Source organism: Pagrus major, chromosome 14, assembly GCF_040436345.1.
Source record: "Pagrus major chromosome 14, Pma_NU_1.0".
Taxonomy (NCBI): Eukaryota; Metazoa; Chordata; class Actinopteri; order Spariformes; family Sparidae; genus Pagrus; species Pagrus major.
This window is the reverse complement of record NC_133228.1, coordinates 13,504,134-13,526,769: the sequence shown is the minus strand read 5'-3', so window position 1 is coordinate 13,526,769 and position 22,636 is coordinate 13,504,134. Positions and strand designations below refer to the sequence as shown.

Genomic DNA, 22,636 nt, shown 5'->3' with positions numbered 1-22,636 from the left:
ACTTTCAAGTGATGAAATAAAGTTTGAGAGTGTTTTCTAAAAAGCCAACAAAAGGCACTGTTGAATATATTAATTAGTCAAATGTATTATATCAGGTCGAACCCCTTGAGATGTATCTCCTGTTTTCAAGGGGGTCCCAAAACAAGTGTGTTGTGCTACTAAAACGTCCCATTTCCCTTCATTAAAACACTCCTAAGACACAGCGGTAAATGCAAGAGAATCGTTAAGCAGCACACATGAATAAAGAGCACCCAGCAGTTTCAATTAATGATATCCACCCTGACAGCCAGTGAGGCGACCAAAGCAAGCCAACAAACAAAAAAGAAAAAAAAGCTGTTTTGCATTTATTTCAGTGACATGTTGCAGGTGTATCTGGTGCCGTTGGTTTCATATTGCTTTTATATTTCCATATTTTCGTCATGATACCGATAAAGAAAGGCTGCTTAAATTCAGTCCACACTTTCCTGACACCGTGACAAAGAAGGCAACCATTAAAACTGCACTATGATGTAGGCTATATTTACTAGAGCCAGACCGATATGCTGTTTTTGGGGATGATGCCGATATCAATATTAGGGAGTAAAAAATTCAGATATTGATTTATCGGCCGATATACAGACACTTTTTGCCATGATCCCTCAAATGTGGTTATCATACTCTTGTGACAAAGATATGTAATGAAGGCAGAATATTTTACAGTTTAACAATAAACTTTATAGTCTAAAAGGACATCAGTGAACTTAAACTATAGACTTAATTTGAAATTAAATAATTATAAATCATGTTCTTTAAAACCAAAAAGTTTTCATATCAGCCAATATCGACAACATATACGCCAATACCAATATATCTGTGATAGGCCGATATCAGCTGATATATCGGTCGGGTTGTAATATTTACTTTTTAAGCACGTTTTAGCCTCTAGAATATATCTCAATTCTATTCTACATTTTTGAGGCAAACATTTTAGTTTGAACTCCTTTTTACTAACTTTGGTTAGTAGTTATTTTGGCGACTGCGATAGTACCAAAAACAGCTTAATTAATTATACCAGAAATTGAAAGAAGATAGTGGTTCCAACAATCGCAAAATAGTTGAATATCAGGTCCAATAACTGACAATCAGTCGTTTTATTAACTAGCAGGTGCTCAATAATGCAAAGGATGTCTATCGAGATTCAGGGAAAACTGATTCCGAAGTCTCTTGATTATTCTTCTGCTACATTTGCAACATCCTCAACAAGCCTTGTAAAATACATGTAAACAAACAAGTTGTTTGTACTTGGACTTGTAATTCCTCCAAGCTAAGCATGGATTTTACAGTAATTGTGCCCACCTGAGCCTAATTTGGAACTGGAAAGTGACTGGCAGAGTTTTTTAAATGAGGCACTGGAGTCTGGACCGGGTCAGGGGACAAGGCCTTTAAATTTTTCTGCTGCGGACATCCAAAACCGCAAAACAACAGAGCGTGAAAGAACATCACCCTAACGTCAGTTGAGTGGATAGTTCCTGTGCACTGAGTCACTTTGCTCTTCGGGGAAATGAGCAGGACGGCACCATGCCTTGACTGCAGGAGAAGGACCGACCATCTTTCTCTCTCTCCCCCCCCCCCCCCCCCCCTCATTTCCTCCCCCTCTTTCTCTCCCTCTCTCCCACTCCCATAATTTCTGTCTGCGTCTCTGTGGTTTTTCACAGTGCTGCTGATATGGTGTTTTGCATTACGCAATAGTGCTGCCCCTCCCATCCTCTCTAACTCAGCACCCTCCCTCTCCCATCTCTCTCTCTCTGCCTCTCTCTCCTCCCTCCCTCACCCGTCCTGATATTAATGACACAGCTATCTGAGGCAGCGGCAGTTCCCCTGCGCGCTCTCCGTCCTGCAGGATGTGCTCACACACACTCACACACACACACACACTCTTAAACCAATAGGATACTGGACACACACTCACATACTCCTATACTTACAATCTACAGCTGCGGGCACAGACACACACTCTCATTCATATTACTTTAGGCATCCAGACACTTTCTGAGTTCACATCGGAGGCAGTTGCAGACACTCTCACTTTACACATACTTATTTCAGTAAAATGAGGACACTTGTGCTTTGCGTTTGTGCCAGTCTACTGCTCACAGCCGCCTTGGTGCCGCGCACCAGCCGGGCAGCGGACTTCCCCATCAACTCACACCAGAGATGGGACGCTAAAGGACCCTTCTCTTTGGGATCTGACTCTGGTACCCCCATCTCCTGCCCCATGAAACTGAGACCCTCGGGCCAGTGCGGGAGCTCCGGGGCCGGGGCAGAGGAGGGGGAGGATTGCCCTTACCAGCTCACCTTGCCTCCCCTCACCATCCAGCTGCCCAAGCAGTTCAGGCTGCTGGAGAAGACGATGAAGGAGCTGCAGAGTCTGAAGGAGGTGGTCAATAAGCTGAAGAGCGGGTGCCAGGAGTGCCGTGGGGCACGGGGCAATGAGGCTTTTGGACATCAGCAAGCTGACCAGGGACAGACGCAGATCCCAGTTCAAAGGGACAACGAAGATGGGAGACTCGACCTGACAGGGCAGGATGTGCAAGGTGGGTCCAGCCAGGAGGAGAGGGGAGACGGGATGGTGCCTAGAGTTACTGTGGACAATGCTGGACCAGCGCAAGGTTCTATTTTTGGGAAAATTACACCGAGCCCAAGCAGTATGCAGGAGATGCAGGTAAGAGTCGCAGTTCAGTCTCACAAACAAAAGAGAGAATTTTTAACACTTTTAATCAGAAAATGTAGGATTTTACCAAGGAATGAGCTCTATTTTAATATCCATGTTTCGATGCAAAGATGAAACCTCCAGGTTTATATTTTATATTCAGTAAATCTTAATGAATTTCTCATCACTGAATGGTGTCAATAAAAGTTAAGTGTATTTGTCATCCTAATCTAAATTCGGGTGAGGATTAGTTTGGAAATTGTTCAAAGGATGTAAAAATCTACATTGGTGCACATTCTGTACCAGATAAACATAATTTAGAGTGCAACAGTGTCACTGCACCAATTTCTGTTTTCCATCAGAGCCATGTGAATTCCCAGTGAGCCAGCATCATTATCAGCCTTGTGAATATTTTAGTGACACTAATCTAAACAAACTAAACTAAAATGTGCTCTATAAAACACTGTAGGAAAAAAGTCATTGAAATTTGCCCGATCAAATGTACCCAGCTGGAATGTAAACTGGCCAGATGTTTATAGACCTGTAAAGTCCTACCTGGCACTGGACCACCAGGGAAAATTCCTGCTATTGTCAACAGGGTGGGGAATCGGCGTTAGACAGCAGCGAAACGGCGCTAAATTTTGGCCCTGTCTGCTAACTTTGTTGACTCTCACACAGCCACTCTGGCAGACGGCCAAACATCAAGCAGACTCATTCCTATTAAAAAATTCTAATTGGCTGGTGAAACAATGAAGGAGGCTGGTGACTTCAGTTATCCACCTGCTTTGTAGTCTGTGCACAGAAATTATTTCCTTTCCTTTTCCCAGGTGAAGCTGAATAGGATGTCGGCCAGCCTGCGCAACGCCAGGAGCCAGATCTCGGCTCTGCAGGGTCGCCTGGAGGGGCTGAACCTGCTCAACATAGACAATCTGCAGGCTATGGTGGACAGGAAGGTGGAGAACATCACGGGAGTGGTCAACAAGCTGAGCTCCACATGCACCACCGCGTGTCCGGTGCAGAACGCCCCTCAGTGTAAGCCTGCTTTTACTAAGATTCTCTATTTTGTTATTTTGAATGCTCCAATCTTTTTTTCTATCCTATCTTTCCCCTCCTTTGAAAGCCCTCTCCATCTTTTCAGCTTTTTCCTATAAATGTATTCCCTTTTCAACGAAAACCCCTTTCTTTGTGTTTTCTGTTATTTTCTATTCTGTTCTATCTGCTGTTTCAAAAGGTGCCTCTCCTGTTCTCTCATCCTCTTATGCATTTCATTTCTGCAATCTTTTTGAGCATGATCAAGAGGCCATTTCTCTATTCTCCTCTATTCTGTTCCTTTAAATTCAGCACAGATGTTGTTATGGTAATGAAACTCGATTTGTAGACCGGGACCAGGGATCCTTTGGTCTGTAGCGAGGTGAATTTTCTGGCATAGGATGTATCCAATCACGCTTAAGTGGACATGGCGACTTGTAATCACTACAAACAACCAAACTCTGGGTGGTCACCTTCACCCAACTTGGCCTTTCTGGGAAATGGGAAATGAAATCTTTCAGGCTGACAATGACATTGTCTACCATACACAGTGGTTTGTTGCGACATGCCTTCTCCATTACTGATATGAACATAGTTTGGGGGGGGGATTAATTTAATCATAAAAGGAATTTTTCATCACCTTTAAAAAGATAAAAGTACAATGCCAACAATAGCTGCCTGTGTGTGCTACATTACTATAATAGAGCCTCAGTCGGCTTAAGTGCAGCCATAGCAAAAAATTACCACAGCAAAATAGCTTTAGGTTGAGGTCATACTGTACATGAGTGAAGCAATATGACAACTGGGGTCAAAGTGAGAATTCAAATTAGTTGTTATATAACTAATTCAAGTGCTCTGACATTCCACTACTCTCCATATGGACAAACTGAAAAGGGGGAGGGGGAGGAAAGACAGATACTTGGCGCCCACACTAATACAAAGTGTGAACATTTCAAAAAAATAAGCAGCCGTTTCTAGAGTCAGGTTTAATTCTGTAAAGAGGAATGAGGAGAACCTCCTGATGGTGAATATATGCAAAGAGTTATCAGTAGGGATTGCAAACTAGCCAAGCGTAGCACACATTCCACTTCACATTGATGTAAAAGCTTATTTGGATGAGGGCACAGTTGAAATGCAGGCCACTTTTCAGGCTGAAGCTGAATAATAACCTGATTTTGCATGAGTGAATGTGACACTATTTTGGGGCTTTTATGTGGAAAACAGATGTGAGCTTATTTCTAAGTAGATTAGCGGGGACAGTGGTGTGAAGGGAATCCCATCTTGCATTTTCTTCTCCCCTAAACTTGCCTCTTTCTCCTTCAGACTCTCCTTCAGCTCCCTCAATCCCGTCCTCTCTCTCTCCCACATTTATCCTCGGTCTATCTGTTCTTCATCTATCCATTTCTCTACATAGTGCCACTCTTTTTCACTCCTCTCTCCATAACTTTCACCGTCTCCCTCTCTCTTTAATCCCTTACCTCTGCCTCCCTCTCCACACCCCCCCCACCTCTCTCTTCCTCTGGAGGTCATGCTCTTGAGTGCTCATTCCTGCATAAAACAACTAGCTCTCATTATCTCTTGACAACAACGCAAGAAGTAATGTGGGCGGCTTTCCCCAACATTAGTCACGGGTGGCACACAGGGTCACTAACACTTGTATTTGTACATCAATCTGTCATGTTAAAGTCAAGAACCGGCAAATTATTCTGCCGCAAGTTAGGAAATCGTGCCTGACGTTGTCTGGAGTGAATCCAAAGAAGTAGACAGGGGACAGCTGTTGTTGCCGAGTAAAGACACCAAAATGTAATAAGACTCGTGCAGTTTCACAACATGAGTATAAACAATGTTGTAACTGCTGTTTTACTCAAGTGATATTTCCTACTCCAAAAGACACAATGAACATCTAATAAACAAAACTTTTCAGATCTTTAAGAGAGGCTCTGATGTAGGTTTTTTTCATACTACTCATGACATATACATGTCACACTAATCCCATTTTACAGGTCAAACACTAGAGGTGAAAACACCATTTTAGGCATTTTTGCATCCATATCATGTCTTCCTTCAGACTGGTGTAAAGAAAATGTCCAAAATACACATTTAAGCATTTATTTTAGTTGTCTGCTCTGGAAGTTTACGCAAAGTGATGCATATTTTATCAGATACTTCTCCAGCAGCACTTACATACATCAACCTTTCCAGTTTTATATCCTATCTATATTCTGAAGGTATTTACAGAGGCAGCTTGTTCATATATCATTCATAGCCTGATTTATAAAATATTCTATTCATTAAAACACCTGGCTTTATCCAATATTCAGATTTATGTTCTGGAAATGGAATTAAATTGAAAATTCCCGATTTTCATATTAAAACATAACATTTCAGGAAAGTCATAATACAACAAATAATTGTCTTAATATAAGTAATCAACTGGGGAAGTTTCATTGCGATATCTATTAGTTTTTTGTTTTTTTTTTAACCCTATTTACCATTAGTGTGGTTTAATTAAGACTACAAATACCAGGTGCTGAATTAATGTCCCTACATGCTATGAACACTACAGTGACTTTCAGTGAAAAATGTTTTCAAGTTGTTTATCACAAAGTAAAAAGTGCTTAGTGAAGCAATTCAGAGTTTAATGGCTCTCCTGACTACTGAATAAACCATCCAGCTGCCAAATTGCAGCTAAATCATTAAATAATTGTTAAATAGAGATTCGCACAAACAACATTTAAATTCAGTTTGCATCCAGAGCAATAGAAGCAAGCAGACCTAAAGTGATCATCTGAAGATTATATCAGGACATTTTAGAGACAGATGTGTGTATTTATGTAGATAGGAGCTGTGGTGATGGATCACTGGCCAACAAATGCTAACCACTCACACATGAGAGGGGATTTAGACATCAGCCACACACTGGTACAGCTCATTAGGCTACACAACACAGTTCAAACAACATTTACACTCAGTGAGTTTAGAAGAGGCATCTAAGGACACTTACTTTACCGAACTTTCTTCATCCTTTTATCCAAACTATTTTGTTCCAAGTAAAACAATACAACAGCAAATGAACAATGCAGCTTATAAAAAACATAAATTACACCAACATTTTAGGCCAATGTAGAATTGCAATTTCACCGTCAAGCAGGACTAATAGTTAGTTTGTCAAGATGCTTTTATCACTCACGGCTCGCCGTGCTGTAAGCATTTATTTCACCCTCCTTGCCAATTCCCATCCTTGCTGCAAGCACTAATCTTCACTTTCACTCCTGCAAGACGTATTAGGGCCTTGAGGTGAATGGAAAGCAATTCATGTTACTGTTCAGCTACATTAACTCAATTATAAACAAAGAGAATGGATGTCCAGTCCGCCACATTGTCAGGAACTGCTTGTCTGCAATGTGGTGATACACAACTTCCTAAAGGAAGTGTTGCTGTTTGATGAGAATTTCTTTCCATCAAACAGACAGCAGTATTTGATTTGAACCGTTTTTGCGGGGACAGATTCCACTATCACTTAGGATACATGTTTCCTTCTATTAAAAAAGTGCCTATCAGTGTGACTCCTGGTTGTCAAATGGAATGTATCCTTGATAACAGAGTTGTCTTCCTTTTATGCCAATCATTTCTGTGCAGTCAGTGGTATTAAAAAACGGTCAGTTAAAAGCATGTCAGTTATGAGCCTTTAAGGGAGCCTATGGAATTATGGAAATTAATAAGTAGGCAAGAAAGCAGGCAAAGCTATCAGCCACCCAATTAGGCAGTCATTTGACTCCACTGCCACCTCAACAGTCAGACAGCCAATCAGCCAACAGTAATTTGGACATCAGCAAGTGGCTGATATTAGAGTTATTTAGGTCAGGCACAGTGCCAGAGTAGTTAGATGAGATGGCTGTTGTCTGTCAAGGGATACTGGCTGCCCAGTCAGACAGATAGGGACAAATAAGGAGAAGGAAATGTAAAGCGGAGAAACTACAGTCAGACACTTGAAGTGAAGGAGACACTCGAAGAATTTACAGGACAATACTTTGAATGCAGAGTGCAGATAGAGCTGTTAACGTGGCAAGGATAAAATTTGTAACCTCACGTTCGACTCCCAGACTGTTCTCCATATGGGGTGATCTACCGTCTGCAACCAAAGTAGGGGTGCAAAATGGATGCAGATCGATCTTGAAGGCAAACCGCAGACAGCACAGAGTTTAATGGCCTCTTGCTTCTGTTTAAACTTCACATAACCTCACTGACTAGCAGATCTGAACTATGAACAAAACAATAGAGTGAAGAAGCCAACTAGATGGCTGTGCTGATTCAACAAATTACTCCACATGGCTCTTCCTTGGGTGACATTATGTGAACTATACAACATGAGTTATAGCTAGTGGCATGGCGGATGAGGAACTTTTTAATCAACATTATGTTTTAAGATGAAAATGAAGAAATTCATAGGCTCATTCTAGTCTGGCTATAGTCTTATAACCTGATGCGCCAGATGGTTTCTTACATGGAACCATCTGGGAAGTTGTCCTCAGGAATTGTTCAGAAAAGGGCAGGCTCTTAGCACAAAAAATGCTTGGCAGGTGATTGGACGAACCATATGTCTATCACAATTTTCACAGGCTAGCTTAAACTGATTTGATCAACAGTATGAGAGCCCTACCAACGGAGACTTCAGGACCTTCAGTGCTGTTTTTTGCTCTTCTTTCAATGGAGAAATGCTCTCCAGTTCCAATATAACTGTATTGTAGTGGCATCTACACTAACCTTGATGAGTTGCCAAACAAATGGTCACTTTAACCACTGGTCATCTTGAAAGCCTGGTTAGATGGATTTGCAAGATCATCTGATCAGATGATCTTCCGACTCCAGCTGCCTCGTTTGGTTAATAGTCTTACAGGGCATTTTGAAATGAAATCAACTTAAATCATCGTGATTGCGTTTCAAAGCAACCAAAAGACATAAAGGGTGCTTTTATTTCGTGCACCATGTACTAGTTCTGATTTAATCATTACAGAAAAAACCCAAACTCTAACCTTGTGCTAATGTTACCATGAAGTATCAAGACTGCACGTCTCTCCACTCCCCAAAACACTATTTGGTCTAGACTCCCCCTCCCTGTGCTTGAACCACCTGATGTCTGGCTCTCTGTAATCGGTATGGTTCCCCATACCCTTGCTCTATTATAATCTACCAAGCCACTAAACAGATTTAACTGTGTGACAAAACTGCATCAGCAATGGAGTTCACCAAACAAACTCAGGAAGGGGTCCACATGCTGCCTGCCCAATGTCAAGATGATTTAGGCCCCAGGTGCCGAACATGCAGGGAGGGGGTACGCCTCTCTAATCCAGTTTTACACTTTCCCACGTTTTGACAAGTCTGTTCCTTTCAATTCCCAAATGCTAACTGACAGGGGCCTTTGGACCTCGGTTCTGGGTGGGGTCAGCAGCCTGCAGTGCGACACAGGGGCAAGAGTTTGAGAAATAAGTGGGCAGGTTAAAAAAAGTAAGGGATCTTGGAAAGTAGAGAAGTTGTATAAAATGGGCCCGTGGAGCAGCACAGGGGAAGGTCACTGACTTCTATAGTTTGATAGTGGCCTTTGTCTTTTCACTTACTTCTTTCATGTTGGAGTCCAGATAGTCAGTGTGATTTCCAAAAAGAGGACCTCATGTTGAGAAATAGAGGATAAGACTACAGAGTTCTCAAATGCTTACTGAAAGTTAGTGTTTTATGCTTGATGACTTGCTGAACTCAAGCCTGATCAAAACAAGGAACTGACCAAAAGCCTGGTTGGGTAAAGGGCAAACTGAACTGTTTTGGGTTTCTATAGACCGCCCAGGAAATTAATGCAGGAATGAGAACTTCCACAATGGTTAAAGCTGGATTTCCTGCTAACTTATCGCATATTCTTTTCCCATCGTCAGCCTCAGGGGCTGTTTCTATTACTGTCCCTTGGTTGGCGTAGAAAAATGCCAGAGAAAAGTGAATAGATTACTAAATATCACCACCCTCCATCCTTTCTCTCTCCCTGTCTCCTTGCAGTCATCTTAGCCCCTCGGGAATGTTCAGACTACAATGTGCTCGAGGCGAGGAAGAACGGTGTGTATCGCGTGACCCCTGATCCTCGCAACGGGACATTTGAGGTCTTCTGCGACATGGAGTCCTATGGAGGTGGATGGACCGTGATACAGCAACGGCTCGATGGCTCTGTCAGCTTCAACCGCACCTGGGCCGAGTATAAGAAAGGTTTCGGGAACCTCAGGTAATGGACTAGGGTGTAAATACTAGCTTCCTCTCACAATGTATCTTAGAATGAGGGAAAGAGTTGCTTAGAGGCTTTCATAGACAACCAGTTCTATTAGCTTTAATGTAATGGCTGCAACTAAAGGTTATTTGGCAGGTTTGCAGATTATTTTGCAGGATCATAAGAAATGAGTCTATAAAATGCCAAAAAATGGTGAAAAATGCTCATCACAATTTCTTCAAGTGGCCTATTTTGTCCAACCAACAGTCCAAAACATGAAGACTCTTACTCTTACTCTACACTTATTATCATAAATGACAAAGAAAAGCAGATAATCCTTACATTTAAGAAGCCTGAACCAGCAAATGTTTCTCCTTAAAAAGCTTTGCCAATAGTTGGCAATTCATTTTCTTGTGACTGATTTATGATTTATTGATTTAATTTACTTATCACTGCAGCTCTCAGGTCATGTACAGACTTTGGTGTCAAAAGCTAAAATTGTATTGGGATGCGAGGGCTTGAATGGGCAGAAGATGCTTGGGTTCAAATATGACCACAAAGAGCTATATTACAGACTTAATTGAATGCTCGCTAGTGCTGCCACCCCATATAGAGGGCAGTTCGTGTTGAAAGGCACTGGAAAACTTTAAGTCTGAGAAAATAACCCTGAGAATCTCATTTATTATCTGTCAGTGCAATACTAAATCACCAGAGTACCCCTCTAACTAAAATAGTATAAAAGGCAGGCAAAACACAAACCCCAAAAAGTTCAACATGAAAAACTTGAAAATAAAGAACTAATGGTGAGAAATCTACAAGCTGCCACCTACTTTACCTCTACTTTCGCTCAGTAACTGGCCTTTAATCATCTTCTAAGGAGGGCTGCAACTAACAATTATTTCAATTTTCAGTTAATCTTTTGACTACGTTTTTAATAATTTTATTAGTTGTTTAGTTTATAAAATGTCAAAACAATCAACCCGTGTCTCCCAAAGCCCAAGATGATGTCCTCAAATGCATTGTTTTGTCCACAACCAGACAAATTTTCAACTGAATACTCGATTTTCAAAATAGTGGTTGATTAATTTAATAGTTGCCAAATAATCGAGTAAACATTGCAGCTCTATTTCTCAGCCTCACCTAACTGGAACCTACCATCTGCTCGGGTAACCATAGGGGTGAGCAAGACTGAAGCAAATCTTCAACGTAATAGGAAACAATGCGTTAATTCAAGATTCTTCTGTTACTCTTGACAAGCAGAACTCATCTTTGGAAATCCAAGCAAAACCATCAGTGCACCAACTGTAACAGAGTGTTATTTGTTACAAAATGGCTTTACCCTTCCTCCCACCACTTAAGAGTGCCCCGTCAGTGCTTAGAGGTCCATACAATGCGCACCTGTTCTCACTATCACTGTACCACAGTAGGGCTCACACATTTTAACAGATAATACACTTCTTGACTTAAATTAGTGATTTAAGACAAAACAAAAGTTTGTTAAAGTTGAGGAACAGGTGAAAATGTTGGGAAGCAGCCCTTTCACACTGATTATATTTTGTGTTCATGCAGAGCCTCTTCTATAGCCTCTAACCGGATTAAAATTTCAGCTCTTTTCCTCTATTTTTGTCTCAGCTCCTGTAGGAAGGAATTTTATAAGGGAAATAACCATGGCTACCTCTTGATAACGGTGCCTACAGATCTAGTATAACCTCCCACTGAAAGAATAATGTCTGCTCTCATCTTTCTTTTACTGCCACACTACTCTCCCCTTGCATCTCCTCCTTTCCTCTCCTCCCCTGTGGGGATGAGTAAATTCAGTTAGAGTATCCACTTTCTAATCAAGTGAACAAGCATATGAGCTCATTCATAACCTATATCTCATTGTGTTCTCTTCCATCCCCCCCTCCCTTATCTGCCTTTTTTTCTCTGCTGTAGAGGTGAGTTCTGGCTGGGCAATGACCATATCCACTTGCTGACAAAGGCCAAAGACATGATCGTGCGTATCGAGCTGGAGGACTTTGAGGGTGTTCGGGAGTATGCCAAGTACGACCAGTTCTATGTGGCCAATGAATTCCTTCGCTATCGGCTGTCTGTCAGCGGATACAGGTACAATATTGGTTTCTCTGCATGTGTGATCAAATATTTATAAAGGAGGACTACATCTTAAATAAATCGATATGTCATTGCAGTGGGACAGCCGGGAACGCCATCAGCTTCAATAAGCACTTCAACCATGACCAGAAGTTTTTCTCCACGCCCGACCGCGACAACGACATGTACCCCTCTGGAAACTGCGGCGCCTATTACAGCTCCGGCTGGTGGTTTGACGCCTGCATGTCCGCCAACCTCAACGGGAAGTACTATCATAAGAGGTACAAGGGAGTCCGAAACGGGATCTTCTGGGGAACATGGCACAACATGTCGACGGAGTACTACCCCACCAACTACAGGCAGGCCTTCAAGACTGTCAAGATGATGATACGGCCCAAGAACTATGCTCCTTAAGAGGACAGGTACAGTTAATATTCACGAGTGTAGTCAGTCAGTCAGACAAACACAAACACAGACAGTCAGAAAAATGGAAGAACAAGTAGCCTGAGAAGCTCATACACATGCGCATAGTCATGCATTTGCACACATTTACACATGCATACGTGTACACCGAAAAAGAAGTCCTATAGACAGTTTGAATGCAGTAATAACAAAAGTAATTGTGAAAAAAATTAACCGTGCTATTACTTTTTTCCACTGTGGTGAGCGTGGCCTTCAAAATGTTGGATTAAAATGATGATAATAAAGGACAATGGACTATGAACGATGATGGACTAATAAAAAAACCACACATGCAGTGTAAAGGCCAGCCTCCTACAGGGGCCATAATATTAAACGGAGGGTTACCATGAGAGATTTTTTCGTTCTTTCTCTGACATTTCTCTACTTCCTGTCCTGGTGCCTCCTGCTATAAACCCAGCTGAGACGCACCATGGCACACAATGGCAGTAAAAACTAATGAGCTATCACTTTCTCCACTCTGAATGGTTTAATAATTAACAGCAGCCACTCAGGTGAGGTATATGAGAGCTAAGTTTTAAAGTGGGTCTGAAATTCATTGTCACAGACTTCACGCTGGGGTCAGAGTGTTTAAAAAAAAAGAGCTACAGGAAGTGATATACAACACTTACAGCTTCTGTGTCATTTATTTAATTACACTGGGACATTTTACTAATGTATAATCATCCTTTACAATAAAAAACACCCCAGTATAAATATGCAGCCTGAGATAAATTTATATCAGATCACTCCGAAGTACATTCTGCATTATTGATGCTTTAGTAAATTCTTCTTGACAGCAGCTGCAGAGCAGGATTGCTGCAAGATAAAAAAAAATGTTTTTCCACCCTTGGGTGCACTGAACTACTGCACATCTCTTGATGCCACACACCAGTTTTCACATGGAGAAAAAAAGAAAAAAAAAAGTGTCCTCCCTGACTCACCACTTGTACAATACTGCTGCCTGATGTTAGAAAACTGTATTGCATCATTTAATCCATTCTATACACACTGTGAATGGGAAGGATGGGGAAAGAAATGTTTCGCTTTAAGAACGTGTACAGTATTTATTTTATTTTGTGAGGTATGATAGCTTTTATATAATACATAGGTCCTACAGTACAAGTTTTGATGATTGTTGATATTCGAGCAGTGATAAAGACTGTGCATTATTGTGACCATTCATAGTAATTATGTGTGTATTTGGAGCTTTGTGTGTGTACAATATTGACCTTTTCTATCATTCATATTCAACTGTCATGCCAAAAGATTATGCACTTTTTATATCAAAAAAATGAATAAAGTTCTAACTACATGGCTGTATACATTGCAGTGTCTGGTAGTTTTAAATCACAATGATGCCTGCTCTTCTTTGAAAGCTCCGCCCTTATTGGAATCACCTTTTCATGAATGTATACAAAAATGTATACAACTTTAGCATGAGTATCCATGAGTATAAATCCCACACTCTCAAGTGTCCGCCGTCTAGTATCCTGGGCGATTTGACGTCTGTAAAAATGGAGGGATGAGGTGATGCATGCCCATGATAAATGGGTTAATCAGGTGTTGACTCAATAAAGCCACTCAGTGAAAGAATGAGCTCATATGAAGTTCAAACTGTGGGCCTACTTGAATGTCTGCTTACTGTATGTGACTATTGAGTTAATAATAAAGTATTGTGCTCATCCACAGTTGATTTCACTTTTGTTTAAACATTAAAAACATTTTAAGTTTTGAGATAAAGGTCATAAGAAACATAAATACATCTAAAGTACCACGTTTTGCTGTAAACATCAATTTAACTGGAACATAAAATGGCTTTTGTTGGTAAACAGACACATTAAATCCCACTGTACAATCTTCCATAACCATTCATAATCTTTTCTTTTCATCTTCTCATAAGTAATTCGAGTAATCCTGCCACTGCCACTGCCAAATATGATGTTTGTCCTCCCTGTGGAACCTCCAAACTGCCATCCCCAAGAAATATGATCGCCTAACAACATTTAAGAGTCTTACCTCATCTAGCCAGTGGAAAGCAGGACTAGCAGAGACGTGAATAGCAGCAGAGGGCTGCTCCTCTGGGAGTGCAGCATCAGGTGCAAGGGCCACTAGAGGGGTGTCCTTCTCCATTCTCTTTCCCTCCTCCTCCTCTTGATCCTCCAGCTCCACTTTTCCTCTGCTGGGAGGCCTGCTATCCCGATGCTCCTCCTCAGATAGACTCACTAATGCAAAACACATAGATACAGTAGGTGAAGCAATGATAGGAAGAAATACAATGGCACACACTCAAAACCAGCTTTGAATAAATTATAATATTATAACGAGGCACAGGCCGAGATATATATTTGAACGTTGTGCTTTTATTTTGAAATATTCGGGTCGGAAGTTTTGCTGCCAGAAATCAAAATTAAAATACATTTAGCTAATATCTAACTAGCTAGGGATTGTTTTTTAACCTTAAACCGCACACACGGAATTCTGGGGTATCTTAATAATAAGAAATCCTTGACAGAAAATGTATTTATAATATAATTAGATGACATTCGTTCGTTAAAAAGCCAATTAAGCGACAGTTTGTCATCTTAGCACAATGACGCTAGCTTTCCTTTTTAATGTTTTCCCTGTCATGAATCACTGACAATGATACTGTCATGTTATGTCGCACATGTAAACCCAAATACAAATATCATTGAGCTTACTTATTGCCCCAAAACACCTCTATAAAAGTTCTAATTTAAATGTTTGCTCATACCGTTAAAAACACTGCGTTGTCCACTGAAAACTACACAAAAGCTAGCTAGCTTATCTAATTAGCTGAAAGTAGTTAGCCTAATGTTTGGGGTGTTGTCTGCCAAACAAAGAAGCAAACGTTCATGCAAATGTCTTACTTTTCAATATCTCCGAGTCTTCGTTCTAACACGTCCTCAAGACTCCGTCCCTTCGCCCTGTAAAACCACAAAGACCATATAACTTGAAATACAGCTAACGTTAATGTTAGCAAAAACTCAAATCACAGATTTCTCTCTGGTTGACTGGCGTGTTGTGGTTACCATAGCAACGACGCAACGTAACGTCAGGTGAAATCCCTTATTGTCACGATTATTTCTACGTAAGCTACATTCAGCTTGTGTTTATTATATTCACCAGTATATAATATACAAAGATGTAAAAGGTTTTAACAAGTGCACTCTGACAATCATCCAGTCTTTATTATTAACGTTGCAGTGACCGTCCAGCAGATGGCGGTAAATAGTCATTAACTGTAAATCTTCTTGCAACACATGATCAACATGTGTCATTCATTGGTCAAGGCAGACTGATTGCACTAACATGATAGTGGATTGGACTGACCTGAATCCAAGGTGAAAGTGATGGTGGTGACGCAATGCTCTCCTGTTAGCTTCTTTCCCACAGTGCACACTGGGAGCTGGCATGGCCCCATTACTCACTCCCTCCAACAGCTGCAGGGATGTGTTATCTCCGCTTTGTATGTGAGAGCATGCCAATATTTGTGTGAAAGAAGAGCCCCTTAGGATTTTAGGTCAGTAATGATTAGTAAAGGTAGACATAGAGGTGATCAGTGTTTGTATGTTTCTGATTTACGTTGGTTTTACTGGCTGTCGCACAAATAACCCTCCTCTGTCACTGATTGTAATTATTGTCTACAAAAACAAACAAAACCATATGGCCTAACATATGGTACAGGTATGTGGTTTGAGGGTGAGTGCATCTTCATGCGCAGGAAGAAAAGCATGTAAATGTATGTGCAGAGGTTCAGCATGCACATCAAACACACGTAAATGCCTGCACATACACACTCACAAGCCTTTGCCAGGTTTACTGGCATCGTTAAAGTAATGGCTGTGTCTATTACTTAGCTGCAATTCACTTTAGCCATATCTGACCGTCTGATTGTACACTCCCTTACAATTTGGCTGTTTTGGCAGAAGGGAAATCCTATTTTCGTGCACAAAGTCAACAACTGAAATGACTAATTTTCCAGTGGTTGCAGTTTTGTTTGACGCATTATCCACGGCTTGGCTTCTGCTTTTCAATTTTGGAAACAGTGACACAGAGGAGCGGCATCAGCTAAATGAGCTATAATGGCAAATTTTGAGCACAAAATTTCATGCATGACAGAAACACAATCCACTGTTTTTCCATTGTCAGCCAGAACAAATTAAAAAGTGGGAAATGAAGGCGAGTGTCATCCTCCCTCTACATGTATACGACCAAATTAGGTGTACGACTTTTCTACATGTACGACTTTTAAAGCCAGGCTCTGTAATTAAACCTGTTAATTATGTAGTAGCTCTAATTTTATCACCCCTCGTTAAATCTGAACAAATCACCTGCCGCTTTGGGAATGAATGTTTTTTCATGGAATGCAGTTTTCCAAATTAACCTTGAATCCCCTCCAACAGTCTGGATATGCTAACTTCTGAATCCTGGCAGACTCCAGTTTATTTTCTGCTGAATAAATATGCCCCTTCATGTGACCAGCTATTACCATTTTTGGCTTAATAAAACAGAAGCCCTTGTTTGATAGCTATTTTGAGGTAGAACAACTTAGAATTGCAGAAAAGCAAAAGTACCCTGAAGATTTAAGAGCTGCTTGCCGTTTGTTGCATTCTACAGTTCTTATTCATTATCCATTTTTCAGATGTAGCTTCACCCTTTCATCTCAGTCAAACTGTTCAAATCTGTTGACTGTATGTGTTATAAAACGCTGTTTCACCATATCTTCCCGTCAACCCAACCAAAATTGCTGGTTCACAGAAAATGCTGTGAAATTTAACAATGCACAGCAGATGTTGATGAATCAGTCACCACGGGCAGTAAGAAGGGCTGAAGACCGGGATTATACAGTATGTTGAAAAGATGATATTGTACAGTTGGATGGCTTTAGGGATGGCAATGTCTGCCCACCACTTTGGTTCAGACTGAAATATTTCTACAACTATTAGGAGGATTTGCCATGAAATTTGGTGCAGACATTCATGCCCTTCTCAAGATGAATTGTACTAGTCCTTTTACTTTTCATCCAGCATCCATCATCATTCTCATCAATAACCAGTTGAAAAGGCCGACAGTTTCAAATACCTTGAAGTGACAAAAGCCAATTGGTCTTGCATAGACGCTAAAGAAAGGTCTGGCTGCACCAATTCTAATTCTAGTACAGGAGGAAAAATGCTAGTTTGTACGCCCTTAAAAGCAGTCGCAATCGTCTTGGTGCCCCTGAAAATTAGTGCGTGGGGAACTTGTTTTATACATGGGGAGACGGGCCATGGCAATAAAATGGCTAAATCCCTGCAAAAGAAAAGGTGACAGATGCCGACGTTCACACCGTTAGCGACCGGGTTAGGGTTAGGGTAACTTGCCATTCTCAGCGTGTAGGCCGCTAGCTCTGAGGTTGTTGTTTTTTCTTGTAGAAACGGGGGAGTTTGAAAATGGCACCTGAAATAGGCAGGTTCACACCACCAGCCTACATCTGTGAGTCAGACTACTGGACAGTTGCCTAGGCTCAGCTTCTACCAGCACACTCATACAAAAAATGAGCCAGCAAAGACTAACAATCATCTGGAAGCTTCAAGGCCTCTATGTCACCCCCTAACACCTTCTGCTGTTGTACCAGAATATCATTCAGCCACTCCTATTGAACCGCTCCATGTCATCTATTACACACCAAATTAACACACATGACCAACACCGCTGCCAGAGTATTTGGTCTCCCCACACCCAACCTTGCTATTTAGCAAATGTTAGCATGCTACGCAGCAAACAAAAACAGTGAACATGCAAACGTGAAGACATTATTCCTGCTGAATATCAACATGTGAGCATTACTTTTGTTGTAATCTCAGCATGCTGATGTTAGCATAGGTCAAAGTGTGAGTGTGCTTAATAGATAGTCAGTCTTGTGCTAGGCTTTAGAGGCTAACCTCTGCTGTTTCTCTTGTTTAGTGAACTGTGTGTAAGAACAGGTCAAGAACCACAGAAACCAGCTGTCAGACTGTGTGTGTGTATGTGTGTGTGTGTGTGTGTGTATGTCCTGAATGTGGTTGCTTGTCTCCTAGCCCGTGCATAAACCAGGCCTTATGGAAAAAGTTACTGTACTCCCAGGGTGAAGTGTCCAGATCCCTGTTTTACTGCTGTATTGTAGTCACAACAAATGCAACTGGGGGATTGGGGTAATTTTACAACCCCCTCTGACTCTGGGTTCCTGTCTTTCATGCGCTGTTGGGTGCTGGAAGGCCATTTTAAATGAATCTTATTAAACTGCACACCAAGTCTCTCAAGCACACACAATGTGTAGTGTTCTTTTTCCACACACAAAATCTGCTGTTGCAATTTTTCTTGTCAAAGAGTTTGTCCTTCAGACAAAGCGTCTGGAGACACTTTATAAACAGATGTTTTAAAGCCTCTTAAAACCTTGAAACCAGCTTTTTATTGAAGCTCAGCCGGAATAATTTGTGCACTTCTAAAATAGCGTTTGTGTCCCTGAGAAATCTTTACCTTATACTTAAAGGTAGAATGATATATAATAGAAGATGTTGTGATTACTGTTATTTCACCAGAGGGGTGGAAACACAAAACATTATCCAGCTCCTCATTGTCCTCTGTCTTGGATCAAAATATTTTTGCACCATCAAATCTGAGATTAATAGACTACCTAAAACATAAATCACTGAGAAATTGAGCTCTGCTTTTGGCAAAGTACGAGCCTGATGTCATCCTTCTCTGTGGAGAATCTAGAGCTTTGTTCCACTGTGTGTCAGCGGGCAGACCCACGGCCAGGAAGAAAACTCCTTTTTACTGTAACCCACAGACCATAAGACCCCCTCCAGCTTGGACTCCCCTGACTCACCACTGCATATGACTCTTCCAGAAAAAAGAAAAAAACAATCATATCTGCTGAACAGCCTTGTCTGTGTTTCCAGTCCACTAAAGCCACATGTGTGAGCCATCAACAGCTGCGACCATTTTAAGAATATCTTGAAGCAGTTGGAACAAATAATGATCTTTGACGAGTCTCTAAATCATCAGTTACATGAACAAAAGTTGCATTTCATTAGGACATTTAAGGAAGCAAAATGTTTTAAGCACTGGGATGCAAAGCACCAGGATCTTGGGGATGTGCCATAAGCACGAACCGAATGAATGATGCAGAAAAACAAGGTCATATAGGCTTCGGCTCATTAACGGCTTTACCGCCGTCTTTATCTCAAAAGAAAGGTGAGGAAAACAAGATGGCAGACACCACAGCTGCATCCATCATCACCTCCAGAAAAAAAACAATGTTTCTGATTCTTTTTTTACTAGATTTACTAGCCCAACGTGACATTTTACTTTACCCTTGGGATATCAAGCAATCACTGTAGTTGAGCCCTATCATGTCACATTTCCCCATGCCAGATATTTAGACTTATAATATGTAACTTCTGCCCTTAGGGGGCTCTCTATCAAAACAAAAGACATTTGTTGTGTGTTGTGGGGGAGGAGAGCTCACAGATCACTTTTTAAATTTTGAGATTAAAAAGTGGATTTATCTTCACTCCTGTTTATCAACCTGACTGCAGCAGCGATTTGTGGACGTGCCTTCTATTGTCGTGTGTTTATGTTCTGTGAGGTTGACTGCAAACTGGAGCTGGAGGGAAATGTACTTTTCTTCATGAACGTAACATTACAGAGAGGAGAGGGGAAGAAGAAGAGGGAGAATCGGAGTCTCTGGTGTGTGACGTTGCTCGCTAACGTTAGTTTACGGTGAGTGTGCAGTAAAGTTATCTGGCTGGTTGAAATTGTTGTTTATGTTATGCTATCGCAGATTTCCCTTATACAGAAGTCGTAATGGGCGACTAAATGAAAAGTTACCTTGATTAAACTTGTGGATTTCTTTGGGTTTGAACATTGTTGTACACAGCTCAACAAACAAACATTTTAACAGAGAATTCCTACATATTGTGTCTTTAATTGAATTGTAATTCATCAGCATTAACAACTGTCATTTATGCGCAATAATACATTGATTACATAACACAATATGCCTGAACCTTTGGATTTATTTTGGTATCAACACATGCAAGTTAATTACGTTTACAACCTGCAAGACTGCTCCAATGTGTTTTATAGGAGGATATTCCTTTCAGCACTATTAGAGTAACACCTGGTCTTATTATGGTGTGTGTGTCGGTGTTTGTTTGTGAACATGTGTGTATGTAGGGGCAGAGTCTTCGGCTGCCGTGAGCCTTTGATCGTCAAGGTTTGCCGTTGCAGGGCTCTGGAAAATGAGGTAATGTTTTCACACCTTTCCTCATTCAGGAAGTTTATAAGGATGTCCTAAAAGAAGAGAGAAAAGCTTAAAAAGACCATGAAGATCAAGAAGAACGTGTAGTTCAAATAAAGTTGTATTGACACAACTTATTCTTGCAGTGAGTGGCCATAGACTGATCCTCTCTGAGCTCTCAGTGTATTTATGGCGGAAAAAAAGGCCTCTTCTTCTCTTCCTACCTTTGATGTGGTCTTTCTTGTTATTTTACAGAGCCATACCCTGTTCCTCACAAGGCCTTATACACTTCTAAGGGAAGTTCATGTGGCGCTGGCACCTAATCGCCTGTGGCAGCCGTGTGCACCAGGCTGATGTCCAATAAAATGAAGCAAATTGCCGCAAAGGTAGAGCCTGAGAGGAAGTTCAGCTTTTTTCAGGAACAATTAGGTTTTATTATAGCTCTCTAGCCTAAGGGCTACTTTACTGACAGACTTTACAGTAATAAATTGTTACAGAGTGTTCTGTCGCATCGGTATTGTTGTCTTCGTTTTCTAATGTGTCTCAAAAATGGATGCCAAACCAGTTTATTCTGACACTTGACACTTGAAACAATGACTGTATTTAAAGTCAGCCTACAAAAATTCTAATTCCTGAAGAAAATCAATGGAAAAAACATTAAAAGATAATTACAAATCATTTGGTAAGCCTAGCTCCATGATAAATGAACGGCTGAATCAACGTGAGTTAATGCTTTTCACCTTAAATGCCCAGGCTAATTATCGTTTACTGGAACCCACTGAATCACTGTCTTTGTTCACGTTAAACAAAGCAGAGCTATGAGTGTTAAACAGTGGACTTCATCCCAAAAGTCTTTACAGAGGAGAAAACTGCAGCAAACACAACACGAGAGAGACAAACGTTTTATAGATTCAGTTAGAGTCGGATAAATCCCTGTGTGTGGCTGACGTAGGTGAAAACCTTAAGGTAAAGCTTTGACAGTAATTGATTCCAGGTATGTGACCCGCTGCGACCTTTGTGGGGGAATTTATCCAAGGACACCCTACAAACGTCCAGAGGGATTAGAGTAAAATTACCACCACTTTTCTGTTTCCACTGGGGAAAAGTTTGAGAGTCCTGTATCTATTTTACTGCTCTCCACAAGCCTGTATGGATTTCATGGTCATGGATTTGGAGGTAAGTTGGAATACCTCAGAAGGGTCACTCAGGTCACATTACCTTACTGGGGACGGTTGAAATGTCAAATCGTGTTAAACAGATCAGGTCAGATTGTCTTATTGCGCTGCAGCAAAAGCAAATCAATCTGTCACAAACGAAGAGTCAGTTTGACATCTCACGGAAACACACTCACGTTACATAAACATCTTTTTGTTTGGTTTAGGTTAAGTTAAGTGAATCTAGGTGGCACTATGGCTGTTTTTTGTAAATGTGCCAAGTGTGTTTTTCCTTTTCAATCTTTATCTATACAATGATGATTTACATCCCATATGCAAGTCCTGATTTCCTTCAAACTAGCACCAGACTAGACTCCATGTTTGGCTCAGCAGGATTAGGCTCTTGCTGTACACTCTCAAAGTCTCATTTTTAAAACACAGTCTGATAAAGTAGAATTATCGTGATAAAAAATAGTTGAAAGTCTCACTTTATCTCTTGAACACACAAAGTCTGGGAGTAAATCCAAGATAAGTGTAAAAACAGCAATATAATGTTTTAAAAATAGAAAGAAAAGATAAAGAAAGAACATGATTGTGCCAATAAAGATTAAATTGACTGATTGAGTGATTTAAAACAGTGAAAGAAGTATAAAATGCTATATGATATCTTGTTGCATTACTAT

General features: G+C 40.9%; 2 protein-coding genes across 2 annotated transcripts in view; one reads left to right on the top strand and one right to left on the bottom strand.

Moving 5' to 3' along the window:
- The window catches only part of ccdc146 (coiled-coil domain containing 146), a 52,899-nt gene extending 37,421 nt beyond the window's left edge, over positions 1-15,478 (bottom strand). The window contains exons 1-2 of the mRNA XM_073480934.1: positions 15,404-15,478; positions 14,532-14,737 (exon numbers count right to left, since the gene is read on the bottom strand). Of these exons, the coding sequence (XP_073337035.1) occupies positions 14,532-14,737; position 15,404 (207 nt within the window). The 5' untranslated portion in view covers positions 15,405-15,478. The remainder of the gene's footprint in view (positions 1-14,531; positions 14,738-15,403) is intronic.
- fgl2a (fibrinogen-like 2a) lies at positions 1,847-13,868 on the top strand. Its single transcript, XM_073480764.1, has 5 exons — positions 1,847-2,701; positions 3,517-3,721; positions 9,761-9,980; positions 11,898-12,068; positions 12,152-13,868. The coding sequence occupies exons 1-5, from the start codon at positions 2,090-2,092 to the stop codon at positions 12,465-12,467; spliced, it is 1,524 nt and encodes a 507-aa protein (XP_073336865.1). The 5' UTR covers positions 1,847-2,089; the 3' UTR covers positions 12,468-13,868.
- Positions 15,479-22,636: the final 7,158 nt, after the last annotated feature.